Source organism: Lonchura striata, chromosome 18 (assembly GCF_050655825.1).
Source record: "Lonchura striata isolate lonStrDom1 chromosome 18, ASM5065582v1, whole genome shotgun sequence".
In the NCBI taxonomy this organism is placed as follows: Eukaryota; Metazoa; Chordata; class Aves; order Passeriformes; family Estrildidae; genus Lonchura; species Lonchura striata.
Window position 1 is genome coordinate 15,044,596 of NC_140720.1, and position 23,589 is coordinate 15,068,184.

At 56.8% G+C, this 23,589-nt stretch overlaps 4 protein-coding genes across 6 annotated transcripts in view; 3 read left to right on the forward strand and 1 right to left on the reverse strand.

Annotated features, from left to right (window-relative positions):
- Positions 1-1,957, reverse strand: part of LOC146765845 (uncharacterized) — a 189,074-nt gene extending 187,117 nt beyond the window's left edge. Inside the window, exon 1 of the mRNA XM_085557007.1 lies at positions 700-1,957. Within this exon, the coding sequence (XP_085413133.1) occupies positions 700-1,867 (1,168 nt within the window). The 5' untranslated portion in view covers positions 1,868-1,957. The remainder of the gene's footprint in view (positions 1-699) is intronic.
- Positions 366-6,028, forward strand: MRPL38 (mitochondrial ribosomal protein L38). 2 transcript variants are annotated; one of them, XM_085557000.1, is made up of 9 exons: positions 366-439; positions 1,961-2,164; positions 2,654-2,782; positions 2,867-3,075; positions 3,403-3,475; positions 4,157-4,202; positions 4,529-4,687; positions 5,039-5,175; positions 5,445-6,028. In XM_085557000.1, the coding sequence occupies exons 1-9, from the start codon at positions 373-375 to the stop codon at positions 5,579-5,581; spliced, it is 1,161 nt and encodes a 386-aa protein (XP_085413126.1). In that variant the 5' UTR covers positions 366-372; the 3' UTR covers positions 5,582-6,028. The 2 variants fall into 2 exon arrangements, with proteins under 2 accessions (XP_085413126.1, XP_021397315.2); XM_021541640.3 differs by having other exon boundaries at positions 1,985-2,164.
- Positions 6,029-6,170: 142 nt separating this feature from the next.
- Positions 6,171-11,749, forward strand: TRIM65 (tripartite motif containing 65). 2 transcript variants are annotated; one of them, XM_085556999.1, is made up of 6 exons: positions 6,171-7,761; positions 8,327-8,422; positions 8,494-8,724; positions 9,006-9,177; positions 9,449-9,589; positions 10,692-11,749. In XM_085556999.1, the coding sequence occupies exons 1-6, from the start codon at positions 7,315-7,317 to the stop codon at positions 11,210-11,212; spliced, it is 1,608 nt and encodes a 535-aa protein (XP_085413125.1). In that variant the 5' UTR covers positions 6,171-7,314; the 3' UTR covers positions 11,213-11,749. The 2 variants fall into 2 exon arrangements, with proteins under 2 accessions (XP_085413125.1, XP_077643549.1); XM_077787423.2 differs by having other exon boundaries at positions 9,509-9,589.
- Positions 11,750-12,881: 1,132 nt separating this feature from the next.
- On the forward strand, positions 12,882-22,720 carry TRIM47 (tripartite motif containing 47). The gene is made up of 6 exons (XM_021541639.4): positions 12,882-13,613; positions 15,298-15,393; positions 15,928-16,158; positions 16,707-16,902; positions 17,554-17,628; positions 19,055-22,720. The coding sequence occupies exons 1-6, from the start codon at positions 12,897-12,899 to the stop codon at positions 19,678-19,680; spliced, it is 1,941 nt and encodes a 646-aa protein (XP_021397314.4). The 5' UTR covers positions 12,882-12,896; the 3' UTR covers positions 19,681-22,720.
- Positions 22,721-23,589: the final 869 nt, after the last annotated feature.

Genomic DNA, 23,589 nt, shown 5'->3' on the forward strand with positions numbered 1-23,589 from the left:
AGCTCCCGGCACCGAGGAGGGTCGGGACGCCGCCCTCGGCGGGGAGCCGGGCTGAGGGAAGCGCTGCGGGCCCGCCCAAGGCGGCGCTGCGCCTCATGACGGCGGCGGGGCCCTGCCCTCAGCGCGCGCAACATGGCGGCGGCGCTGCGCCTCATGACGGCGGCGGGGCCCTGCCCTCGGCGCGCGCGCAACATGGCGGCGGCGCTGCGCCTCATGACGGCGGCGGGGCCCTGCCCTCAGCGCGCGCGCAACATGGCGGCGGCGCTGCGCCTCATGACGGCGGCGGGGCCCTGCCCTCAGCGCGCGCGCAACATGGCGGCGGCGCTGCGCCTCATGACGGCGGCGGGGCCCTGCCCTCAGCGCGCGCGCAACATGGCGGCGGCGCTGCTGGGAGCGGCGCTGCGCCGGGCCCGCGCCGGGCGCAGCTTCGGGACGGCCGGTGAGACACCGGGACAGCCCCGAAACACACCGGGGAAAGAGGGGAGGGTGCTCTCGGACGGCTAGTGATGTCCCCCAGGGATCAGTACTGGGCGCAGTGCTAATTTGTTCCTCAGGGGCTTGGATGAGGGGTCGATGGCCCAGGGTGCTGTGAGCCCTTCAGAGGGAGCGGGCAGGCTGGGGAGAAGGGCAGAGAGGAGCTGCCCCGAGTTCGGTGCAGGGTCCTTCAGCTGCGGAGGAGCAGCCCAGGCAGCAGCACAGGCCGGGCTGACGGCTGGAGAAGCGGCTCTGTGGGGAAGGAGCTGGGGGTGCTGGGCACCAGGAGCTGGCTGGAGAAGCGGCTCTGTGGGGAAGGAGCTGGGGGTGCTGGGCACCAGGAGCTGGCTGGAGAAGCAGCTCTGTGGGGAAGGAGCTGGGGGTGCTGGGCACCAGGAGCTGGCTGGAGAAGCGGCTCTGTGGGGAAGGAGCTGGGGGTGCTGGGCACCAGGAGCTGGCTGGAGAAGCGGCTCTGTGGGGAAGGAGCTGGGGGTGCTGGGCACCAGGAGCTGGCTGGAGAAGCGGCTCTGTGGGGAAGGAGCTGGGGGTGCTGGGCACCAGGAGCTGGCTGGAGAAGCGGCTCTGTGGGGAAGGAGCTGGGGGTGCTGGGCACCAGGAGCTGGCTGGAGAAGCGGCTCTGTGGGGAAGGAGCTGGGGGTGCTGGGCACCAGGAGCTGGCTGGAGAAGCGGCTCTGTGGGGAAGGAGCTGGGGGTGCTGGGCACCAGGAGCTGTCTGGAGAAGCGGCTCTGTGGGGAAGGAGCTGGGGGTGCTGGGCACCAGGAGCTGGCTGGAGAAGCGGCTCTGTGGGGAAGGAGCTGGGGGTGCTGGGCACCAGGAGCTGTCCGTGAGCAGCGCTGTGCCCGAGGGCACGACAAGGGCGCTGCTGGCCCGGGGGCGTGAGGAGAGCGTTTCCAGCAGGTCAGGGGTGATGCTGCCCCTCTGCTCAGCCCTGGCCGGGCCTCCCCTGGAGCAGTGTCCGGTTCTGGGCTCCTGGGGATGAGGGACACGGAGCTCCAGGTCCTGTGGAGACCGCCAGGATGGCCTGGGGACGGCAGCATCTCTGTCCTGGGAGAGGCTGAGGGTGCTGGGGCTCGTCCCCGTGTGTCCCTGCTGCAGGGAGGGCACAGCAGGGCCCAGGCTCCGCTCCAGGGGCCAGCAATGGCACCAGAGGCCATGGACACCAAGTGATGCCCAGGAAATTCCACCTGGACATGAGGCAGAACCTCTTCCCTGTGCAGTGCCCAAGCCCTGAACAGATTGTCCAGAGAGGGTGTGGAGTCTCCTCCCTGGAGATATTCCAGAGCCATCTGGACACAGTCCTGTGCTATGGGATGAGCCTGCTGGAGCAAAAGGTGGGATCAGGTGACTCCGGTCCCTTCCAGCCTCGCCCATCCTGTGACTCCATGAACGTGGCTGTGGGAGGTGGGGATGGCTCCGGCCTTGTGCGTGCTCTGCCCATGCCAAGCTTGTTCCTCTCCTTGTGAGCCCCTGGGATGTGTGTCCCCCCAGCCGTGCTCTGGAAGAGGGCAGCCCCGCTGGGGCCCATGCCCAACGAGGATGTGGACGTGGAGAACCTGGAGGCGCTGCAGAAGTACCGCAGCTTCACGCGCTACCTGCGGCAGGCGGAGCAGGCGAGCCGGGAGCCGCGCTGGTGGAACACCTACCGTCAGCACACCGACCCCCCTGCAGGTACCCAGCTGTGTCCCCAAACCCCAGGGGCTCTGGCACAGGCTTAGCCCTGTCCCGTGTGCAGATATCTCCAGGGGAAAGTGGTTTTCCAGAGGGAGAGAGGCTGGCCAGGACCTGCCAAAAGACACAGAGCAAAAGAGCGATTCCTTGAAGCCCTGCTGGTGCCACGGAGAGCAGAGAGCCAGAGCTTCAGGCGTGCAGCAGATAACACAGCTGGGAATGGGAGGGCCATGAGCTGGGGAAGGAGGTGCAGAGGGGACAGAATCAAGGCCTGATTGTTCCTTCAGGTCTTTTCTAGAGGGAGGTGTCCTTGTCCATGGCAGGGTTGGAAGTGGATGGTCTTCAATGCCCCTCCCAACCCAAACCCCGCTGTCATCCTGATCTCTGGAACTCTTTGTCTCACACTCTCAGACGTTTCACAGGGGTTTGTGTTTGGGTGGTTTGGGTGCTCACATGTTTCACCTCCTCTTTTTTCACCCCTCCCTGAAGAGCCTGAGACAGACATTGGCCTGCCACGTGAGAGGTCATCACGGGCAAAGGAGCTCAAGGAAAGAAAGAGGATCCTGAGGGAGAACCGCCGGAATGCTGAGATGGAACGAGCAGCGCGGCTCCGGACTGGTCAGTGCCCCAGCACCTCCCTTCCTGCTCCAGCTGCTCTGGGTGTCCAGCTGCTGCTTCTGCATCCTCCCTCTCTCCTTGCAGAGCTCATTCCCCTGGACGAGGTCAGGGCTGAGTGGGAGAGGACCAGTGGCCCGTTCCACAAGCAGCGCGTGGCCAAGCACTGTGGGGTGTTCCGGGACCTGTTCAAGGGGGCCACCTTCACCCCCTGGGTGGCCCTGAGGGTGGAGTACAGCCAGGAGGACGAGCACCTCGTGCCAGTCTACTACGGGAACATGGTGACTCCATCAGAGGTGCGAGAAGGGAGATGGGAACGACTTGGAGCCCCTGGGAAGCCTCTTTGTGACAGGTGCTTCCAATGGCATGGTTCATTCCAGGGGATGCCTTTTACAAGGGTGTTTCCTCTGTGCTGAAGGAAAATATTTGATGGTTGTGATAGGGACAGAGATTTTAGGTTGTGTGGCAGGAGGCTGATGGTTATTTATGCCCTGGGGCTCTCCAGGTGGATTCCTCAGTGGCCTGGCAGTGTCCAGTCTGTGTTGTGTCCAAGCCTTGCCCAGACACAGTTCATGGAAGCTGTTGTGTGAGTGATTTACAGTCTCTTTATGTTGCTCTTTTAGGCTTCCAGTCCCCCTGCAGTGTCATATGAGGCAGACAAAGGCTCCCTCTGGACCTTGTTACTCACAAATCCAGGTGAGCAGCAGGTTCTTTAAAGGAACATGTTTAAACTAGGTTGTTTCACTCAGCTTTTGGTTAACTCCTGATTATTTTGGCTGCACAGAGATAATGAACACTGGAAGGGTTCAAGGCCAAGTTGGAGTAACCTGGTCTACTGAAGGTGTCCCTGCCCATGGCAGGGGGTGGGATGAGATGAGCTTTAAGGTCCCAAGCTGTGCTGTGATTCTGTGATGTTATATCTGTTAGTCTGGGACTTATTACATATGGAGGAAAGACTGTAGCCTCTCCAAATCCATTGCACTTGAGAGAAGGGACAGTGACACAACAGGACCTGTGTCACACTATAGAGGAAACAATTTCCTGACTCCCATCTTTGTTTACCTCCAAACTCCTCTTCCTTGGCAGTCTGCCTGGAAGGCAGCTTTGCTGACACTGTTCACCCTGAAAGACCAAGGCACAGTGAAGGATGCAGCTACCCAAGAAGATTTCAAGAATCTTGGAATTAGATCTGCAGAGTTATTTGCTCCTCATTTTAAACTCAGTCCAATAGGAATGAGTTCCTTTCCTGCCAGGGAAGGAATGTTGAGAGGTCTTGAACTGTTCCCTCTGATCAGAGCAGTCTGGGCGTTCTCACTTTGGGGTGGATGCTGGCACCAGGGTGTCCCTAAGTCACTTTTCCCTGTTGTGTGTTGGCAGATGGACATTTGAGGGATGCAGACTCCGAGTACCTCCACTGGCTGGTGTGAGTACATCAGAGCCATGTGCTCTGTGCTTGTGGCCCGGGCAAAAACTCCTCCAACAGCTCAGAATCCATGGCTTTTCCTGCTGCTCCTGCCATTAGCTCCTTCAGCCCTGTGTTCTGGGCCTTGTTAAGGATGCAGGAGTTCCAGATGTTGCTGCTGTTCAGCATTCCAGTCACTGGGTGGGATTTTTCCTGTGGTGAAATCGATTACTACTATCTGTTCCCTTATCAAACGGGGCAGCAATCACATCACAGCATGGCAGAGGGATTTGCAGTCCTGGATGAATCTGCTGGAGGGAAATGAGTGTAAATGTGTTTGTGTCCAGGACCAACATCCCAGGCAGTGACATCAAGGCTGGTAAGGAGATGTGCCACTACCTGCCCCCCTTCCCTGCCATGGGGACGGGCTACCACCGCTTCATCTTCCTGCTCTTCAAGCAACACGGTCCCATCGATTTCAGCCAGGACGCTCGGCCAGCACCGTGGTAATTCCTCTGCTCACGGCAGAGCTGGGCTTGGCTGCTGCTGCTTGTGGGGTTTGTGTACCTGTCACTGCACTGGAGGAGCAGCTCCTGTCACTCTGCAGAGTTCTCCAGGGCTGCTTTGGGTTTGTGTGCCCTCTGCAGCCACAATCCCAGCACTGCAGAGTCCCATTGTTACAGAAGAGGCTGTTAGAGAGTGGTTTGTCCTGCCCAGAAATGTGCATGGAGCTGGAGACACTGGGAAATTTCCTCTTAGTGGCTTTTTTTTCCACCTTTCTCATATGCCCTGGGGTGATGTGGAAGAAGGTACTGCTGCAAGGAGAGATTCACTTGGTGCTCATGTCTTGTTTTCAGCTACAGCCTGAAGATGAGAACCTTTAGTACATTTGACTTCTACAGAAAGCATAAGGATGCCATGACCCCGGCAGGGCTGGCATTTTTCCAGTGTCAGTGGGACAGCTCTGTCACTTCCACCTTCCATCAGCTGCTCAGTAAGCAATGGGGACACTGAAGGGGGAGTCTGTGGGTGGGACATGGCCCTGTGGCTGCAGGCTCTTACTTGATCTTGGCACTTGTCCAGGATCAGCACAAACTAAGCCCTTCCTGAGCCATCCTCCTCCAAACTAACAGCAGCCTGAAGGAGCAACTCCTAATCCTTGGCTGAGGATTTTAAAATAACTCCAAGGGCATGTTTGAGCAGCGCTGGTCCTGTGTGGGGCTCAGATGTGAGCCCCCCTGCTGACCCTGTCACTCTCTGCAGACATGAGGGAGCCTGTGTTCGAGTTCGTGCGGCCGCCCCCCTACCACCCTCCGCAGGTGAAGTTCCCTCGTCACCAGCCCCTGAGGTACCTGGACAGGTACAGAGACACAGAGGAGCCCACCTACGGCATCTACTAGGAGCTGTCCCTCTCTGTGTCCGTGGGATGCTGGCTCCTGGATTTCCTGTGCCCCCCTCAATGCCTCAGGAAGGAAATGACAAAGTCTGAGCCCCTCAGCTCAGTTTCCCTGTGCTGGGAGCTGGCGTTGGGTGCTCACAGGACTGGCAGCTGCGTGGTCAAGAGGCTGCTCAGTGAGAACATTCAAAGTGAATTCATGGCCAGGCTGAAACCTTGCTCCTGATTCTGCAGCAGAGCTGAGCAGTGGCTGGCAGGCTGCATCTCCCCAGCGACAATCTGCCTTTCTTTCCTGCAAGGATTGCAGTTTTCCTTTTGCCTGTTTATGGAACAAAGAGAGCCAGGCCAGTCTGGATTTCTTCCTCTCACAGTGCCGTGGTTCAGGACTGTGTCAGATTTTATTTGTGCAGTCCTTCTGGAGGATTGAGTCTGATTAAACACTCTCTGAGTAGTGCTGGCAAAACTGTCTTTATTGGGAGGAGCCTGTTACTCCAGAGCCCCTTGAACTCCCCTCCAGCCTGAAAGATTCTGGGGTCTAGTTTAATCTGGGGTGAGTGCACTGGGGAGGTGCCCACGGTGGGGACACAGGTTCCAGGCAGACACACAGGTCATGTTAGCCTCTCTGGGCTTTAAATATTTGGTCAGAATTGACAGATGCAACCCAAAGGAATGTTTCGGAGCTGAAGCTTGCTGGGACATGCAGGGAGCTGTCACATATCCTGAGTTCTCTCCTGTCGTCAGAGAGGGTAGCTCTGCCTGTGGTATGGAAGCTGGTCTGGATGAACCACCAGAGACCTGCTCCCTGCTTGCCCTCACCTGTGCACCTGAAAGGGAAGCTGCTCGTGAGGGGAGGCTAGAAAAAAAAGGCTGTCCCAGCAGCCTGGGGACATGAGCAAGATAGCACATGGGCCTGGTAGAGATAAGTCTTGGGCTGGGAAAACTGAAACTGAACTGTGTGACGGCGAGGGGAAGGTTTGCAGTGCACAGGCACTGCACTGGCCTCCAGGCAGGAGACTCCACCTGAGCAGGAACAGGTGGCCCAGGTGGCATCTTTATTGCATTTCAGAGTGCTGATGTGCACAGGTGTTGCAAGGAAGTTTGTAGGAAAAGGTGTGCTGGGTGTGCATGGGGACATGGCAAACAGCAGGAGCTGTGGTTCAAGGGAAGAACACAGTGCTGGCATGTGTCACAGCCTTGCCACGGCACAGGGAGGTGACATGTGGCTGCAGCAGCAGTGGGTGCCTCTCTGCTGGCTCCCAGGCAGGAGCTCTGCACAGAGGGCTCTGTGCCAGGGGGAACTGCCATGCTCAGCTCAGAGACCCAGCCCTGGCAGAGCTGAGGATGCCTGGAAGTCCCCTCAAAAGGCAGTAAAGGAGTGAAAATCCAATTGCACATGGATGTGTGCCCCGCAAACGTGTTCATGGAAATACAAATTACTCTGATCGCTGTTAGCCTCCCGCGTGTCTCCCTGTGCTGTCACTGCAGCATTCCATCCTCTCCGGAGTCTCCCAGGGTACTTCCCAGCCCTCTCTCTCCCCGGGGAGCGGCTCCAACCCTCCCTCCGCAGCCTGTGGCACAGCCAGTGTGACCAGGGACAGCCACCGGGTGTCACTTCAGGAGTGCGTCTGGCCGGGAGCCCTGCCCCGCCTCTGGGCACAGCGTCACCACCTCGTCTTCCTCTGCGCTCCTTAGTTTCCATTTCCCCGGCTTCTTGCCGCGGTCTCGGGCACAGGCAGGATGGCATCACCCATGTCTCAGAAGCTGGAGGAGAAGCTGGTGTGCTCCATCTGCCTGGAGCTGTTCAGGGTGCCCGTGACTTTGCCCTGCGGCCACAACTTCTGCAAGCGCTGCATCAGCGACCACTGGGACAAGCAAAAGCAGGCGGCCGCCGGCACCGAGGCGAACTACACCTGCCCGGAGTGCCGCAGGGGCTTCGAGCGGTGCCCGGAGCTGAAGAAGAATGTCACCCTGCACAGCGTGGTGGAGCTGGCCCGGGACAGTGAGGAGCGGGGCTCGGCCGCGGGCCGCTGCGAGGTGGCCCCGGCCGAGCTGTGCCGGCAGCACGGGCGGCCGCTGGAGCTGTACTGCGAGGACGAGCGGCGCTGCATCTGCTGCATCTGCACCGTCCGGGACTGCCAGCGGCACCGGCGGGTGCTCTTCGAGGAGGAGCGAGCCAAAAAGCAGGTGGGTGACAGGGCTGGGGAGAAGCCAGGGGTGTTGTGACAGCTCAGGCACGCGCGACATCCACTCCACTGCCCCGTGTGCTGCTGCAGGGACGTGATGTCCCTCTGTGTGCCAGGCTGCCCAGCCGCAGCTGGACACGGGGCTGGCCAGGGAGGTGCCACCAGTGCCCGGCTGCTCCTTGAGAAACCGGGTGTTGTCGGGGGCAGCAGTGAGCTGTTTGTTACCCTCTGATCTAAAGGAAACAGCTAAAAAAGGGGTGATAGGCAGCACAAAAAAATCACTTATTTGTTATCCTGACGCAGAGTCCCCTTCCCAGGCTGCCTCCTTTCCTCTTAGCCTTGTCCTGTATCCCTGAGAGGGTCCTGGGAGCCAGGAGGGCAGCAGTGGGCTGTTCCACAGGATGTGCAACTGGACATGACTGGGAGAAATGACTGGATATGAAACTCAGTGCTCTGGGCTAGTTGAGGGTGTTCAGTCACAGGCTGAACTCAATGATCTTGGATGTATTTTCCAACTATTCTATTCTATTCTATTCTATTCTGTTATCCTATGCCTCCCTTCACAGACCTTTTTGAAAGAATCCCTGGAAAAAGCCCAGGAGGAATCAGAGAGGATTGAACAGGCAATGAAGGAGCTGGAGTTGCAGACAGAGAGCATCAAGGTAACGCTGCAGCCTCCCTGTGCTGGCCTGTGGGTGGGAGCACGCTGGTTCTCATGGCTCTTCCTGCCCAGGACTGCTCTGAACTCAAAGATGGGATTCAGAGCAAATTCACCCATCTGAAGAAAGCTCTGGAGGATTTCCAGTGTCAGACAGTGGCCAGGATTGAGCAAGAGCAGAGGGTGGCACTGGAGCATGTGGACAAGAACTGGAACCTGTGTAAGGACCGCCTGGACATCCTTGGCCAGCACATGGAGAAGGCTCAGAGCCTGCTGGCCTGCCCTGACCACAGGAGCTTCCTGCAGGTACCACTCTGGCACTGTTTGTGTTCTCCCATTTGCTTGGGCCTGCACCCTTCTGATGACAGCAGAATCACGTCCAACCCATTCCCACTGGGAATGCACCCTCAGTTTGGCTCAGGGATGTGCTGGGGCTGTGGGAAAGAGCTGTTTTTTGGGGGTCTCTGAAAAGTTGCTTGAGCAATGCTGGGATACCCTTGTTGCCCACTGGGGAGACATGATGAGTGCAAATGGGTTTGCACAGTCCTCCCCAGACTGGTTAATGGTGTCTGTTTGTCTGTCTGCAGGAGTTCCCCCTGTTCCCACCTCTGGAGAGCCCAGAGGTGCTGGTCCCCGTGGAGTTTGATGTGGCTCCTGTGATCAAGCCCATCTCTGAGATCCTCACCAGCATCTCCAGGCTCCTGCTAGAGGACCTGCCTGCCTGTGTGGCCCCCAAAGCCCCCAACGCTGCTGACCAAGGTAACCCTCCTGCTCTCAGGGGTACTTTGAAAGGCTCTGAGTCATCCTGAAGATGAGCCTGGCCTGTGTCACTGCTGGGGACACAGCTGTTGGGCACAGGGGTTTAGGATGGGACACACATTTACTGGTCAGCAGATGAAGAGGGATGAGCAGGGTGGCTTCCCTGTGGCCCCTCCTTGCTGGGAATGCTGAACCATGGTGGCACATGCCTGCTCCCAGGTGTGGATACAGTGGAGTTCCTCCTCCTCCTTCTCCTTTTCTTCCCATGAAGCCAGGAAGAAAGAAGTTTTTGGGTGGCATTACTCAAGATGCCTGTTCCCATCCTCCACAGGCCCAGTGCATCCTCAGGAGCTGGTGGTGAAGGCTGTGGACCCTCTCCCCAAGTGCCAGCTCCGAGCTGAGCTTCTGAAAGGTAAGGAGCACAGAGGGCCTGGAGGGACAGCACCTCACTGGGGTCCCCAGCACAAAGAGATGTCACCAAGCCAGGCTCCTTCCTGGGAGGAGGGTGGTTGTGGCTGCAGGGACAGGAGCATCATCCCTGGTTCTTCCAATGTGTCTCCCTAAATGCAGAGAAGGGTGGTCTGGGGGCAAGGTGGATGGGCTGGGATGGGAAAGGACCCATTAGGGGGATTAGGAGCACCAGGAATTGCTTTCCCATGGAACTGAGGCTGTCTGGTATTGGATCAGTCACTGCCCTGCATGGCACAGCCCCAGTCCAGAGCCATGCCTGCAGTCATTGCTCTCTGTCCAGGAGTATGGTCTCAGCATTCCTAGCTATAGTCCTTCATGTCCCCTTTCCTCCCCAGGCCAGCCATCCCCTGTTGTTAGGAAATTCCTCTGTGCTCCTCTTCCCACCTCCTCCCTGTTGGGAAGAGGTTTGGGTGATGTTCAGGCCATGTTGGTCATGTCACTCTTGCCAAGGAGTCAATTGCTGCCTGCAGGAATTCCTTCCATCAGGCCCCACAGAACATTCTTAGGGTTATTAATGAGAACCCCCTGTTATTTATGGGCAGCAGGCAGGAGCCCAGCCAGCTGCAAGGCCCAGGTGTTGGGGGAGAAAGGTGAGCTGCTGGTGGCCAGGGAATGCCCACAGCAGGAGCTATCACAGCCCATGCAGAGGAGAGTAATTCCCTGCACTACCATATTTGCTCACTTAACACCTGGTTTTCTCTCCCTCTCCCAACCCACACTGGTACTTTTTCCTCTTAAAATCAAGCACATCCCTGCCAAAATGGCCACAGAGCCACTGTGCTCACAATGTGAACTCACAGCTGTGAGCTGGGTTGTGTAAGAACTGCAAAACATTGTGTTTCAGTGCCTCAAAAGCTATTTCTGGGCTTTTCCATTCTCTTTAGGGCAGGTGTTGCATCCTCCCCACTACCCTTCCCCTCCAAACACCCTGTTCCCTTCCATCTTGGGGGCCAGCCCTACAGAATTTAAACCCCATCACTGCTGGGAGGGCATAAAGGTCTGATGAAGCATTTCAGCCCCATCTGTCCCCTTGCTTCCCCCAGACCACCGCAACCTGACCTTCGACCCCGAGACAGCCAACAAGTACCTGGAGCTGTCCAAAGGTGCCCGCAAAGCCAAGCACAGTCCTGGCACTGTCCCTGGGCAGGGGCAGGGCCCCCGCTTCGAGCCCTGGCAGGTGCTGTGCACGCAGAGCTACGGCCCCGGCCACCACTACTGGGAGGTGAAGATCTCCAGCCACTCTGTCATCCTGGGGGTCACCTACCGGGGGCTCCCCCAGGAGCAGCAGCAGGGCCACAGCTTCAACATCGGGCTGGATGGGGGCTCGTGGGGGCTGCAGGTGAGGGAGGATTGTTACCTGGCCTGGCACAAGGGCCACGCCCAGAAAATCCAGGAGCAGCTCTATAAGAACCTGGGGGTCAGCCTGGATTATGGCAAGGGGCTCCTCTCCTTCTACGGCCTCGGGGAGAGGACAAAACTCATCCACTCCTTCCACAGTGTCTTCACAGAGCCCCTGTACCCTGTGTTTTGGCTGTGTGAGGGGCGAGTGGTGACGCTGTGCTAGAGGCACTGAGCCAGAGCCATAGCAAAGCTGGCAGGTCCAGGCTGGTGCCAAAGTGGAGCTGCAGCTGAGGCTGTCCTGGTGCAGTGGGACCTCAGTGCTCAGGCAGGTGTGGAGTGCAGTGTTTTAACAAGAGCTGATGGGGACAGACATGTAAATAAACCTGTTTGATTTGCATATGCAAATATCACACTAGTGACATATAGCAGGGCTGGAGCTCACCATGGGTGCCTGTCCCTGCAGACAGAGCAAGGAAATAAGGGATAAGGAGGGTGAAAAAAAATGAGATTTTCCTCTTCTATCCCTGCCAAACTCCCAAACCTGGGGAAGGGAGGTACTGCTGCCATGGGGTGCTCTGAAACAATTTGGAGGGACCTCTGTGCTCACACAGCCTCACATGCAGGTAGGTCCTGCTCCCCCCAACCCCTTCTTGGTTTTCTCTTGCTGTTCTCAGACCTGGCAGAGCAACTTCTCAGGGTTCTACACTGCAGGTCTTTGTACAATGCTGCTTTTCCCAATAAAGCTTTATTTTCTTACTGCTTTGACTTTGCTGCTGTTGGGAGATGTGGGACCCTGCAGCAATGGGGGTGGGGGGGAGCTGACTACCACAGCCATCCCTGCAGGGCCCCATCCTGCCCCTCTGTGTCCCCATGGGTCCTATGAGTGACCAGCAGAGCCAGAAGGTGCTTTATTTACTGTAGCACTGTGATAAGGAAACCTGGTTTCCTACTGCTCTGCTCCAAGGTTGATTTGGCAGGGAGGAAAGTCGAAAGTTTTCATTGATGTTTTTCCAAGAGTGAGACTGCAGGTCCAACGTCTCCTCCCGCTCCTGTGGGAGTGCTGGTGAGGATTAACAGGGTGAAACTGGGCACTGGGTTCAAAAGTGCTGGGGGTATGAATACCTGGGGAATGAATCACATCATTGTTAAGTTTGGGGACAAAAAGCTTAAAAGGTTCAATCCCCTTCATCAAGAACATATTTTATTTGTCTTGTGCTTCCTGCTTCACTCAACACATCCCTGCTCTCGCAGCCCTGTCCTTGGGTGAGGCCTTGGGCCAGCATCCACCTGGGAACTTCTCCAACTCCAAAAAATGTCTGTGTATCCTGCACAGAAGGGGTCCAGAGATCTCACAAGGCAGATCTTCACTCTAAAAGCACTTTGGGGTCTCCCAGCCCTCTCTGGTGCCTGCCAGTTTCTGCCAGACCCCAGGGGAGAAGGGGACAGTGACTGAGCCAGGACCTGGGCACTGCAGCCCTTTTTGGCCATGGGGAGGGCTGATGTAGGTCCACGGACACGAGGGCTGGCAGGAAAGCCTCTGCACCTGTGCACTGGGGGGGCTCAGGACCTTTCTTGTGGCCAGGTGGTGGGGAGCAGTGGAGCAGCAGCAGGTCCTAGAGAGGGAAGGAATGCTCAAGGGGAGCAGCAGGTCCTAGAGAGGGGGACTGGAATGGGCTGGCACAGCTTCCCCGGATGAGAGCAGATGCCATTTGGGGTGAGACCCTTTTCAGGACGCCGCGGTGGATGCTGTGGAGCAGCGCTCCGAGCGCGCAGCAGCCGCGCAGGCACCGCGGCGAGCGGAGCCCCGGCTGCGGTCGCGGGGAGGCGGAGCGGGCGGGCGGGGCGCGGCTGCCGCCCGCCCCCGCCGGGGCTGGGACCGGGGCCGGGGCCGGTCGGGGCGTTCAGGGATGGATGCTGCGCCCGGGAGCGCCCCGTCGTCCTCCGCCGCGGCGTTGCGGCTGGCGCTGGCGGCTCCGGGGCTGCCGGAGGGTCCGCTCGGCTGCCCCATCTGCCTGGACGTGCTGCGGGACCCGGTGACGGTGCCGTGCGGACACAACTTCTGCCAGGGCTGCTTGCAGGAGCTCCGCCAGCGGCCAGGCCCCCCCGACGGCGGCGGGGCGGGCGGGGCCGCCCGCTGCCCGCTGTGCCAGGAGCCCGTCCCCGCGGCCCTGCGGCTCTGCAAGAACCGCGCCCTGTGCGAGCTCCTGCCGCTGCTGGCGGCCGCCACCGGCGGCTCGTCCCCGTCGCCCTCGGCCGCCGCGTCTCCGACATCCCCGATGGCGCCGGGAGCCGAGGAGGAGGATGCTGCGGGCGAGGAAGGAGCGGTGGTGCTGTGCGATGTGTGCCCGCCGGAGTCCCGCGTGGCGGCCGAGCGGTCGTGCCTGGTGTGCCTGGCGTCCTTCTGCGGGGCGCACCTGGAGCCGCACCGGCGCGCCCCGGCTTTCCGCGCACACCGGCTGGTGGCCCCGCTGCGCCGGCTGGAGGAGGGGCTGTGCCCCCGCCACCTGCAGCCCCTCGACGGCTTCTGCCGCACCGAGCAGAGCTGTGTCTGCGCCCGCTGCCGCACCCACGAGCATCGCGCCCACGACGTGGTGCCCCTCGAGCAGGAGCGGGAGCACAAGCAGGTGCGCGGGGTGGCGAGGGGCGCGGAGGTGCCCACGCGGGTGCTGCGGGTGGGACGCTGGTGTGGGGGTGTCGTGGGTGCCATCCTGCACCCAGGTCCTCACGGGGAGCCCTGTCCCCACGTGGGGTGTGTGCAGGTGCAGGTGCAGCCCTGGTGGGATGCCATGTGGCGGGGGGGTGTTGTGCTCTCACCCCTCGGGGGATTCCACCCCAATATATGGACAGGGCGCTGCGCCATCAGGGAACCCCTGGGATTGGGGCAGGATGGGCAGGTGGGGATGGGTATCGGGGCAAGGGCGCTGCCAGGCATCCCGTGGGGAGTCTTCCCGCTGCGGAGCCGGACTGGCAATCCCGTGGGTGTAGGGCTGGGGCGAGGCTGCCTGGGACACCCCACAGCGGCCACCCCCGCGCTCCTGGGGCGGCCGCCGTCCCCGTCTCGTTCCCACAGCTCCGTCGGGCGCTTTTTCTGCCCGCGCTGGCAGCCGGCCCGGCCGCCGCTCCCGCTCCCCCAGCCTTTTGTATCCTGCCGTTTTGGCAGCGGGGGTTTTTCCATCACTCCCATTCCCAGATGTGACTGAGTCACCTCCTAAACTCACGCCCACGAGCCTTCCCAGGAGCCGGGGCTCCAGTCCCAACGTGGTGCCGCCTTCCTGGGCACTGCCGCCTTGAAAGTGTGGGGCCTCTGTGGGGCTGCAGGCAGATGGGAACCTGTGGAGCTCACGGTGTGGTGGCATCTCGCATGGCCATGAGGCATTTGGAGACCTTGGGAAAGTTTGCCTTTTCCAAGGAGGAGCCCAGCCCCAAGCAGCAGCAGCCCCAAGCCAGCTCCCCCTCCTGACGGGCTGCAAAGATTGCAGGAAAACCCTTTTATCAGCACTATTAGTCATGAGGTGCCTTAAAATAGAAAGCGTGTGTAATCCCAGCCCCGAGGAGCTGTCAGACCTCGGCAGGCGCTGCTCAGTGTCTCCTGCAGGACCTCTGTGACTGCCCCCGGCCACCGCTGCGGGCTGGGATGGGTGCCCGGGGAAAGCACCTGTAGCTGCTCCCCGGGAACAAGCGCTGCAGGGACCACGGCCGGGGGTTGAGCATCAGCAAGGAGCTGTCGTGGCTGGGGAGTGCCCTCCTGGCTCCCGAGGGACCCGTCCTCGTGATGGGCAATGGCTGAGCCAACAATAGCATCTCAGGAAACGCCGTGTTCCGAAGGTGCTTCCTTTGCAGCCCGCGCTGCGGAGCTGGTTTGCTTTGCTCCTAAACAGAAACCTCATGGGGACTCTGTGCTGAGTGTCTGGGTGCTCCAGGTTTGCCTTTCAGCTTCTGCACCAAACCCAGGTGCATTTTTCCCAGCCCTGGATACTTGCTAAGAGCACTGCTTAGCTGCAATCACTGCCTGATGGGTTTGCTTTCCAATTCCTGTTTTGTTTGGTTTCCGCTGGGGCCAGGGTGGGGAATATGGAGCTGGACATGACCCTTTCGTTTCCCAGCTGAGTGAGAAGGGATGTTTGCAGGTTGGATGTTGCAGGGAAGGAAAACAGGACAACAACTCATGGTTCCCCTTGCATCCTTCACCTGAATAGCAAGGTCTCTGTCAGAGAGGGTCTGTGGATTAAGCTTAAGGAGAGGCTGAATGCCCTGTGGCTCCCGTTGGGACTGGGGGTAAAGCTCAGTGTTTGTCCTTCATGTCTGCAGGCCCAACAAGCCAAATTCCTCAGCGATGCAGAGAATGAGCTGCAGGAGCTGGCAGTCACCATCACCCAGGCCAAGAAGATGGTGGAGCTCATTAAGGTGACTCTGCAGTGCCTTATCTCTGGTAGTGCAGCTCCGCTGGGCTGGGGGTGGAGGAGAAGGGGCTGTGAGATTTTGGGGTGTGTGGGGTGTAAAGATGGTGCTCACAGGAGCACCATGAATTATGTGATCCTGGCAGAGATCCCTGAGGATTCTTTATCCTCATCTCTGCTAACACTCCTGGCATCTCTGGTTGCTTTCATTTTTAACATGGAAGAAGGAACAGGGCAAGGGCCGTGCCAGGGCATCCTCTGGCTCTTGCACCTTGTCTCCCCAGGCTCATGGGGGGGTTGTCCCCTTTGGCCCTTGTGCAAACACATCACTTTCCTGCTTGGGGACACCAAATGTGGTGCAGCAGGAAGTGGCAGTGTCCAGCCAGGTCTCTTGGCAGCTGCACTGTGAAGTGATCTGAGTTCTTGGGTGAAGAGGGTGATGGAGTGTCAGGGGGATTCCACGGAGCTGAGAACTGGGTGCTGGGCAGGGCACCTCCTGCACCCTCACCTTGGGACCTGACCCCTGTCTCCCTGCACTCAGGGTGCTGCCACAAAGGAGAGGGACAGGGTGGAGAAGCTCTTTGCAGAGGCCTCTGAGGTGCTGGCAGCCTTCCAGAAGGAGGTGATGGGATTCATCGAGGACGAGGAGCGCTCCATGCTCGGGGAGGCCGAGGCCGATCTCCGCTGGAAGGAGCAGAGACGAGCCAAGCTGGCACAGTGCAAGCAAAGCCTGGAGAATGTCCCCAGCACTGATACCATCTACTTCCTCCAGGTGGGATGGGGCAAGAAGGAGCTGACAATGTTGTATTTTTGGGTTTTTGTCCCATTTCCCATGGAGTTGGGGGACAGGAACCCTGGGATGTTCAGGCTGATGAGTCTCACTCCTGTGGGCACAGTTCTCTCCCCTCCCCTCTCCCAGGAGCCCAGGCAGGCATCCCCACCTCTGTCCTGTGTGTGACTCAGGACAGGCTGATGTGCTGCCCAGAGTGGGTACCTGGGTGTGGGGCAAGAGTTTGGGGTGCCCCACTGCCTCCTCCAGCATCCTCCCCCATCCCTGACAGCCCAGCAAGAGGAGACGTTTTAGGGAGGAGATGCTGCTCCATGTGAGGTGGCCATGGTCTGAGTCTGGGTTTGAAAGGGAGTGAAGAAAAGGTGCCAGGAACACGTGGCTGGGAAAGTGCTCTCCTCCCTTATGCTGTCCTTAGGCCAAGTCCTGAGAGCTGCCAGATCCCAAATCCTCCAGGGCTGGGTGGGGTTCTGGAACAAGAGACAACTTTGGCTTGTTTGAAACCTCCTGAAACTCCGTCTTTTTTGGCTCAGGAATTTCAGGCCTTGAAAGCAGCCATGGAAGAAAACCTCTCTCCACCTTTGAGCTTCCAGAAAGAGCTGAACTTCACCAAGTGCACCCAAGCCGTGGGTGCCATGAAGGATGTGCTGTCCACTGCCTGCAAAAACCAGTGGAACCACTTGCAGGGGAAAGGAATTGATGGATTGAATTGCCAGGAGATGGAGGAAGGTTTGTGTTCACCTGGCCCCTCTCCTGGATGGTTCCCTGTCCCTTTCCCTCTTCCCTGCCTGGGTGGGAGGTGGCTCCATGGCCCCTGTGAGCCCCTGTCCTTCCAGGCCTAGCAGCTGCTCAGCACGGGTTCCCTGCACGTTGCACAATCCCTGTCTGGGCTTACGCCTCTTTGAGGCTTTGTGAATTTTTCCGTGGAGACTGGAGAGGCAACAAACAGCCTGGGAGTTAGGCAGGGCCCTGTGGGAGGGGGCAAGTGGCCAAAGTGGCCTCCTGTGAAAGGGAACTCTTCTTCCCAGGACAGACAGACCTCCTCACAGGGCAGACTGTGGGCTCCCAAACATGCCAGGGTTAGAGAGTTGATATGGCAGTTGTCTTATTTAACATGAGCTCGCTCCTTTTTCCTTTCCTTGGATGCCCATGGGAATTGCAGCCGGTTCCTTGCCCCGCTGCCCACCTCCCTGGGGTGACAAACGTGGTATCTGTGCTTTCCTGTGTGGGAGCCACTGGGATGTGCAGGGGCAGTGGGGATGCTGGCTGGGGCTGTGACAGCTGGGTGCCATCAGGGGCAGGGGACGATGCTCCAGCAACGTCCTTGGTGGTGGTTTGGTTCCTGTGCTGATGCAAACCCTCCTGTCCCTGTCTCTGCAGCGTTGGCCGAATCCCGATTTCCAGACAAGTCAAACAATCCTGCCTGCCTGGAGAACCGTGATTATTTCCTGAAATGTAAGTGGGGTGTTGGAACCCTGGGTACTGAGAGTTTTGGGCTTTCTGTGCTGAAAGGCACAGATCCTCAAGAGAACACTACAATTAACCTAAGGCTGTGGAGAAGACCTCCAAGATTAAATAACAGAACTAGGATTATGGGTGTGTAGTTTCAAAAGAAGCACGTAACATCACGTAGTAGAAAACTTAGAGTTTAAGTTTTTAGAGTAAAGTAATATATATAAAGCTAAGATGGAGGTTTTAAGGAGGTGACTGGTCCTTCTTCTTCACCTTCTTCTTCCTTAGGTGGTATTTTATTTATTTTGGTGGGGGATTTCTGCTTTGGGTTGTTGCTAAGGCCCGTCTTCCCTTTCCTCTCTCCTTCCCGCCTGCCCGGCGCTGATCCAGCGGCTGCGGGAGCGCTGCCACCAGCAGAGGAAATTCTGCTTGGCTAACAGGGAAGCCTCCTGGCTTTCCTGACAACAGTCAGAGCCTGGTTAGGTGATGGTTTTTTTCCCTTGTCCGTGGTTCTGCTGGCCCAGGGGCCCCAGGGGCGCTGCAGGCGTCCTGTGTAAATCCTGCTGCTTTCCAGCCCTTGGCAAATTGGATCCTCTTTAAATTAGATCAGAGTTTGTGCATCTGCCTTGTTTGCTGCAGGGCCCTGGGCTGGTGAGGGTTGTCTGCAGCAGCAGAATGACAAGGATCACGCAGTGGTGGAGCAGAGTGGGGCAGGAGAGGCTGAGGCTGGAGGGTGCAGGGCTGGGCTTGAGCCTCCACACCCCACCTGTTTGTCCCCAGCCTTACAGGGGATATGGGGTCACATCTGACATGTCTGTAGGGGACAAGATCTGCCTCAGTGGCACAGAGCAGCAAAACCTGGCTCAAGGAGGGTGTGCTCTTCTGCTGTCAGACTGAGACGTGCCATGGTTCAGGCTGCAATGCAGTTGATAGTGATCCATGCCCAGAGTTGTTTCCTGGAAGAACTTCCTTGGCCATCCTCTCTGTTTGGTATCCACCAGTGGCTCTCACATGGCTGCACTTGCTGGGGGCTGCCTGTTTGTAGCTGTGGCATACCTGGCTGTTCTCTATTCTTGGGGTCTCTCTCAAGTGCATTTATCATATTTGCCTGAAATATGCTTTTATGTGAGATTTCCTTACCAGCAGTCTGTCAGGTGGATCTCCAATTCCTGGTATCACAGTTGAGCTCATCAAGCAGCCTCTCTGCCCTCTCCTCTGCCCAGTTACCTCTATTCATCCTGCTTATGGGACTGTCAGCTCTTTCAGCCTTTCATCCTCATTGACTGCGATTTGCCATGGGACTTAAAAGCAAGGGGACAGAGTGATGGGAAAGGTCAGAAAGGATCATGCTCATCATCAAAGGCTGGGGCAGGGAGGATTTCCTTGCATTTCCCTCTGCACACTCACTTCTCCCTCTTTCCCCACGCAGTTGCCTTCATCATCGACCTGGACAGTGACACAGCTGACAAATTCATCCAGCTGTTCGGCACCAAGGGGGCCAAACGGGTGCTGTGCCCCATCCCCTACCCGGAGAGCCCCACCCGCTTCATCAACTGCGAGCAGGTGCTGGGTTTGAACCTCATGAACAGAGGCAACTACTACTGGGAGGTGGAGCTGATCGACGGCTGGGTCAGCATCGGGGTCATCGCCGAGGACTTCGACCCGCGGGAGGCCTACAACCACGGCCGCCTGGGCAGGAACGACAGGTCCTGCTGCCTGCAGTGGAACGGCCAGAACTACGTGGCCTGGTTTGGTGGCTTCGAGCACGCCATCCAGCAGCCCTTCTTCCACACCATCGGCGTCTTCCTGGAGTATTCCGAAAGGGCTTTAACCTTCTACGGAGTCAAGGACTCCAAAATGACCTGCCTGCAGCAGCTCAAGGTCTCCCCTTCCGCCAAGGGGAAGCTTGACCCGTTCCAGAACAAGATCAACCGCCAGTTTGCCTCTCTTTTCTCGTGCAAGCTGAAGCCAGCCTTCTTCCTGGAGAGCGTGGATGCCCACCTGCAGATCGGGCCGCTGAAGAGGGATTGTGTGTCGGTGCTGAAGCGCCGGTGACTGCCCGGGGAGAGGGGCACGGACAGAGCCACAGAAATCTCTCCTGCAGGCTATTGCCACCTCTCTTTGGTAGCCCTGTCTGTCTCTGTGGCAGGCTCTCTCCTCTCTGCACTGTTGGGGACTCAGGGCTGGATGGAGCCTCCTGATGGGCAGGGCTGGGGGCCAGGATGGGGCTGGATCCCAGTGCCAGCTGTGCCCCTGAGTGAGCTTGGGCCAGTCCCTGTGCTGCTCCCTGCCCCTTGATTTCCCTTTCTGGACATCAGGGACTGCCACAGCCTTTCTTGGTAAAGTGTGCTGCTTGGAAGTGCCACACGGATTTAGAGCTGTGCCTTGGCCACCTGCCCAGTCCCTCTGCTTCACCTCTGCTCGCTCTGCTCCGGCGACTTGTGCAGATGCTTTGTGCCTTATCTCAGGCTCTGTGCTGATGCTTTTTTAAGTGCTGCCTCATTGACACCTTCTGCATGCTCCTCGTGAAGTGCCTTTGATGGAGCAAGCCCCGTGTGGCCCAGGTGAACCCCCAAAGCAAACGTGGTCACTTCCCATCCCCTCTGTGCCCTGGCATGGGAGAGATGGTGCTCCAGGGAGAGGGACATGGAGGAGCCTGGCTGGGTTTTGGGGTGATGCTGGGGTGATGCAGCACCTCTCCTTGCAGGGCTGCCCACCATTAGTGCTGTAAATGTGAAACAAGGATCTCTGCCCAGCTGGGAAAGGGAGAAACCTCCTGCTGAGAAGCAGAACCACTGTTCCCACCTGGAGATGGGGAAGGGAGCAGCACAAACCAAGTCTTGAGGATATACTTTAAGTAAACACATTCTTTGGTAACTCTTAGCAAAGCTTTACAGCCAAATTTTCCCCCATGTTTTTGATGGCACTACTGTTCTGGGGGATTTTAGTACTGTTAAATGACCAACTCTTCAAGAGCCCTGGGCACACTTGAGCTGAAAATCTGCCCCTTAGCTTAGGGATTTTTAAGTGACAGAGGTGCTGTGAATATGTCCCAGAGATAAATGGTCTGGTTTTAGTGTTGTAGGACAGCTGTGAGTGCCTTGATAAAGGTGCAGCATCAGTCAGCTACTAAATGACCCTTTGGACTCTGGGAATAAGTAACAATTAACAAAAATTACTCTCAAATGAGAGGGAACACTGTTCCCTTCAGGAGAGGTGGAAACTCGAGGCTGAGAGACAAAACTGCCAGTTCACATGTCCTAAGGGAGCTTTTTCAGAAGGAAAAAGCACAGAGCAGCCCCTGTCTCAGCACAGCATGCCTTTCCACAAGTTTATTTTTTCTGGGTTTATTTTGCTACCTACCTCCCAAAGCTTGCTTTACAGAACCGTGGTGCTGTATAATGTACACCTGGAGAGAAAATACAGAGGGTCAGGTTCTTCACTGGCATGAGTGAGTCAGGGATGATGCAACAACCAGCAGGAATAACAAGCAGCCCATTTAGCTAAATATATGATATATAGATTTTTTTTTTTTCCCAAAGGATAAGCTGAAAATCATAGTGCTATATTGAAGTGGAGCCAAGGGAAAAATGTGAATAAAAGGCAGGCACAAATCTGGGAGGTTTGCAGTTAAAGCCACGTTTACATGCTGAGGCTCAAAGAGCTCCTTTACTGTGACTGCTTTGCCAGCGTTGCCAGATTCTGCTGGTGCAGAAAGAGCTGCCAGTGCCCTGAAAATTAGGATATTTTAGTGGATGAAGGGTCTGAAAGCAGCCACCCCTTCCCCGGGACAAGGCTGATGAGTCAGTTTGGGAAGGGGCTTGCTGGGATCTGTCTGCAAATTCCTCCTCCTCCTCCTCCTTCTCCTCCCCTGCAGGAGGTTACTCCTAAACTGCTGCGAGCAGTGGGAAAAGGAACAGTAGGGCTTCCAGAATGAAATCTCCAGCTGAAATCTTGGCCTTTCCTGGCTGGTGGGAATGCTGCCCAGACTTCTGTCCGGATGGGAATTCATTCCCTGCGTCCTGAGCTCCAAACCCTCTTTGTTTGGCTGGCGCCAGCAGCCCCTGCAGAGCTCAGCCCTTGCACGAGATGTCAGCGGTGACACAGAGCAGGCACGGGGGCAGAACGTGGTGTCAGAGTTCCTGATGCAAGGAGAAAGGCAGAGCAGTGCCACAGCCTGTGCACAGTCACATCCTGGCAGGACAAGGAAGGGAAGGAGCCTTCATCGCTGCAGGAAGAGATCTCCCACGTGGGCCCACGTCTGCACCCTAAATCTCATTTATTCAGGCTAAACTCCCACAGTTTGCAGCGAGGAGCTATGCCAGAGTAAACACAGCACATCTGGGTCTTTGCCCTGTTTTGTTTCTCTGTAGGAGGATTGATTGCTCCAAGGGGAAACCCACACTGGAGCCACTCATCCCAGCCCTCTCCACTTTCCCAACTCGGACACAAACCTCTGGCCTCCTTCAGGGCTTGGGAAGCTCAGAGGGATCTTCTCTTTCCACCCTGTCACGGCGTGGGAGCAGGTCAAGAAGCCCCTGGGGTGTCTGGCCATGGTGTGTGGTTGTGCTGCTGCTTTGGGTGGGTTCAGGGATGCAGCTCCACGGAGCATCCTGGGGGCTCCTGTGGATGTGCCGCAGTTGGGAAGTGCTGCCCAAGCCTCTCTTTCCTGCTGCTTGCTTTTATCCTGGTTGGGAGTGCTGAAAACCCTCCTGGTTTAGGGATGGTTTAAAATAGGAGCAATCCCCTCAGGAGTTGGGTCAGAGTGTGCTCTGTGCTGCCAGGAGTTTGTAAACTGGAAGGATCAGGGAACGTGCACTGCGCCAGCTCTGGATCCCTGATCTTGCTGTAAGCAAAGGGTTAAACACAGGGTGAGATGAATTGAGATGGGCCGACAGCACTTTTAGCAATTTAATCAGTCTTTCCTTGTTCCCTTGGGTTATTTCTGCTGTCACAGAGTGTTCCTCTTTTTAATTAGGATTTTTTAAATACAGTAACTGTAGGGTGTTTTACAGTGCGTGAAAAAACTGTAACAGAATAATATAATGGTGTTAGAGACTATGATTTGACCATTAAATATGATACAATCATTGCCCTGGGTTGTCTTTCCTTTAAATACCAAACCATTTGACTTGTCCCATTATCTTATGTTTATTTTTCTGTGTCCTGTACATCTGGCATAAAATAACACAGATTTTATTTTCTAAGTGTGTCCAAGGGAATTCTGCCATATACACATTTTTATTGCAGAAGGAGCGGAAGAACCTTAAAATCCAATAATAATTGGCAGCCCTGGGCAATTCAAAACAATGAATTGTCTCAGTTCTCTCTTCTATGTCTGTCCTCATCCTACAAATAAAAAAGATTATCAGATTAGGTATTTTTTCCTTAGTGTTTTTAAGTTTTAGAGTATAAATTTCTGTGTGATGAGGAGGTCTAGAGCTTCACACACACACAGGCAATTACAGCAAGCATCTTTGTAAAGTGAAGCCTGCTTTTCTTAATCCCAAATGTCAACTGGAGTTAGGGTAAAAATGTTATTTGGTGAGCCTTAATTCATGTGAGGTGCCAACGCTCCATCTGGGCGTTTCGGTGGAAGTCGAGTGGATTCTGCTCCTGACTTTAATAGGAGAAGAATCAGAACTGTTTGTTATGGCTGTTTCTTAAAAGGGAAACTTACTGCTTATTGAAAAAGCGGATATGAAAAGCACAAACTTGTCATTTTCCTGCCAAGAAACCATACAGATTATGTCACTGCATTTATTTAAATCTGGTTTCCATTATGTCGTTTTTGTGCTTTCCCCCACTGCTCACATCTGGTTCTCAGGCACTCAGACAGAACTGGGCTGCAAATCCAGGGAATAGCTCAGATCCATCTAAAATTATATAATAAAGGGTGATACATCTCTGATTTGTATATTATTAATATACAGCTGTCAGTTATTGATCTGAGGGAGCCCTTCA

Bases quoted from the DNA above. Each gene is read 5' to 3' on its own strand.
- TRIM65 (XM_085556999.1), top strand. From the start codon at position 7,315: ATGGCATCACCCATGTCTCAGAAGCTGGAGGAGAAGCTGGTGTGCTCC. The intron at 8,423-8,493 runs GTAACGCTGCAG...CTTCCTGCCCAG, and splicing joins TGCAGACAGAGAGCATCAAG to GACTGCTCTGAACTCAAAGA. The intron at 9,178-9,448 runs GTAACCCTCCTG...CTTCCCATGAAG, and splicing joins CCCCAACGCTGCTGACCAAG to CCAGGAAGAAAGAAGTTTTT.
- TRIM47 (XM_021541639.4), top strand. From the start codon at position 12,897: ATGGATGCTGCGCCCGGGAGCGCCCCGTCGTCCTCCGCCGCGGCGTTG. The intron at 13,614-15,297 runs GTGCGCGGGGTG...TCATGTCTGCAG, and splicing joins AGGAGCGGGAGCACAAGCAG to GCCCAACAAGCCAAATTCCT. The intron at 16,159-16,706 runs GTGGGATGGGGC...TTTTTGGCTCAG, and splicing joins ATACCATCTACTTCCTCCAG to GAATTTCAGGCCTTGAAAGC.
- MRPL38 (XM_085557000.1), top strand. From the start codon at position 373: ATGGCGGCGGCGCTGCTGGGAGCGGCGCTGCGCCGGGCCCGCGCCGGG. The intron at 3,476-4,156 runs GTGAGCAGCAGG...GTGTGTTGGCAG, and splicing joins CTTGTTACTCACAAATCCAG to ATGGACATTTGAGGGATGCA. The intron at 4,688-5,038 runs GTAATTCCTCTG...TCTTGTTTTCAG, and splicing joins GACGCTCGGCCAGCACCGTG to CTACAGCCTGAAGATGAGAA.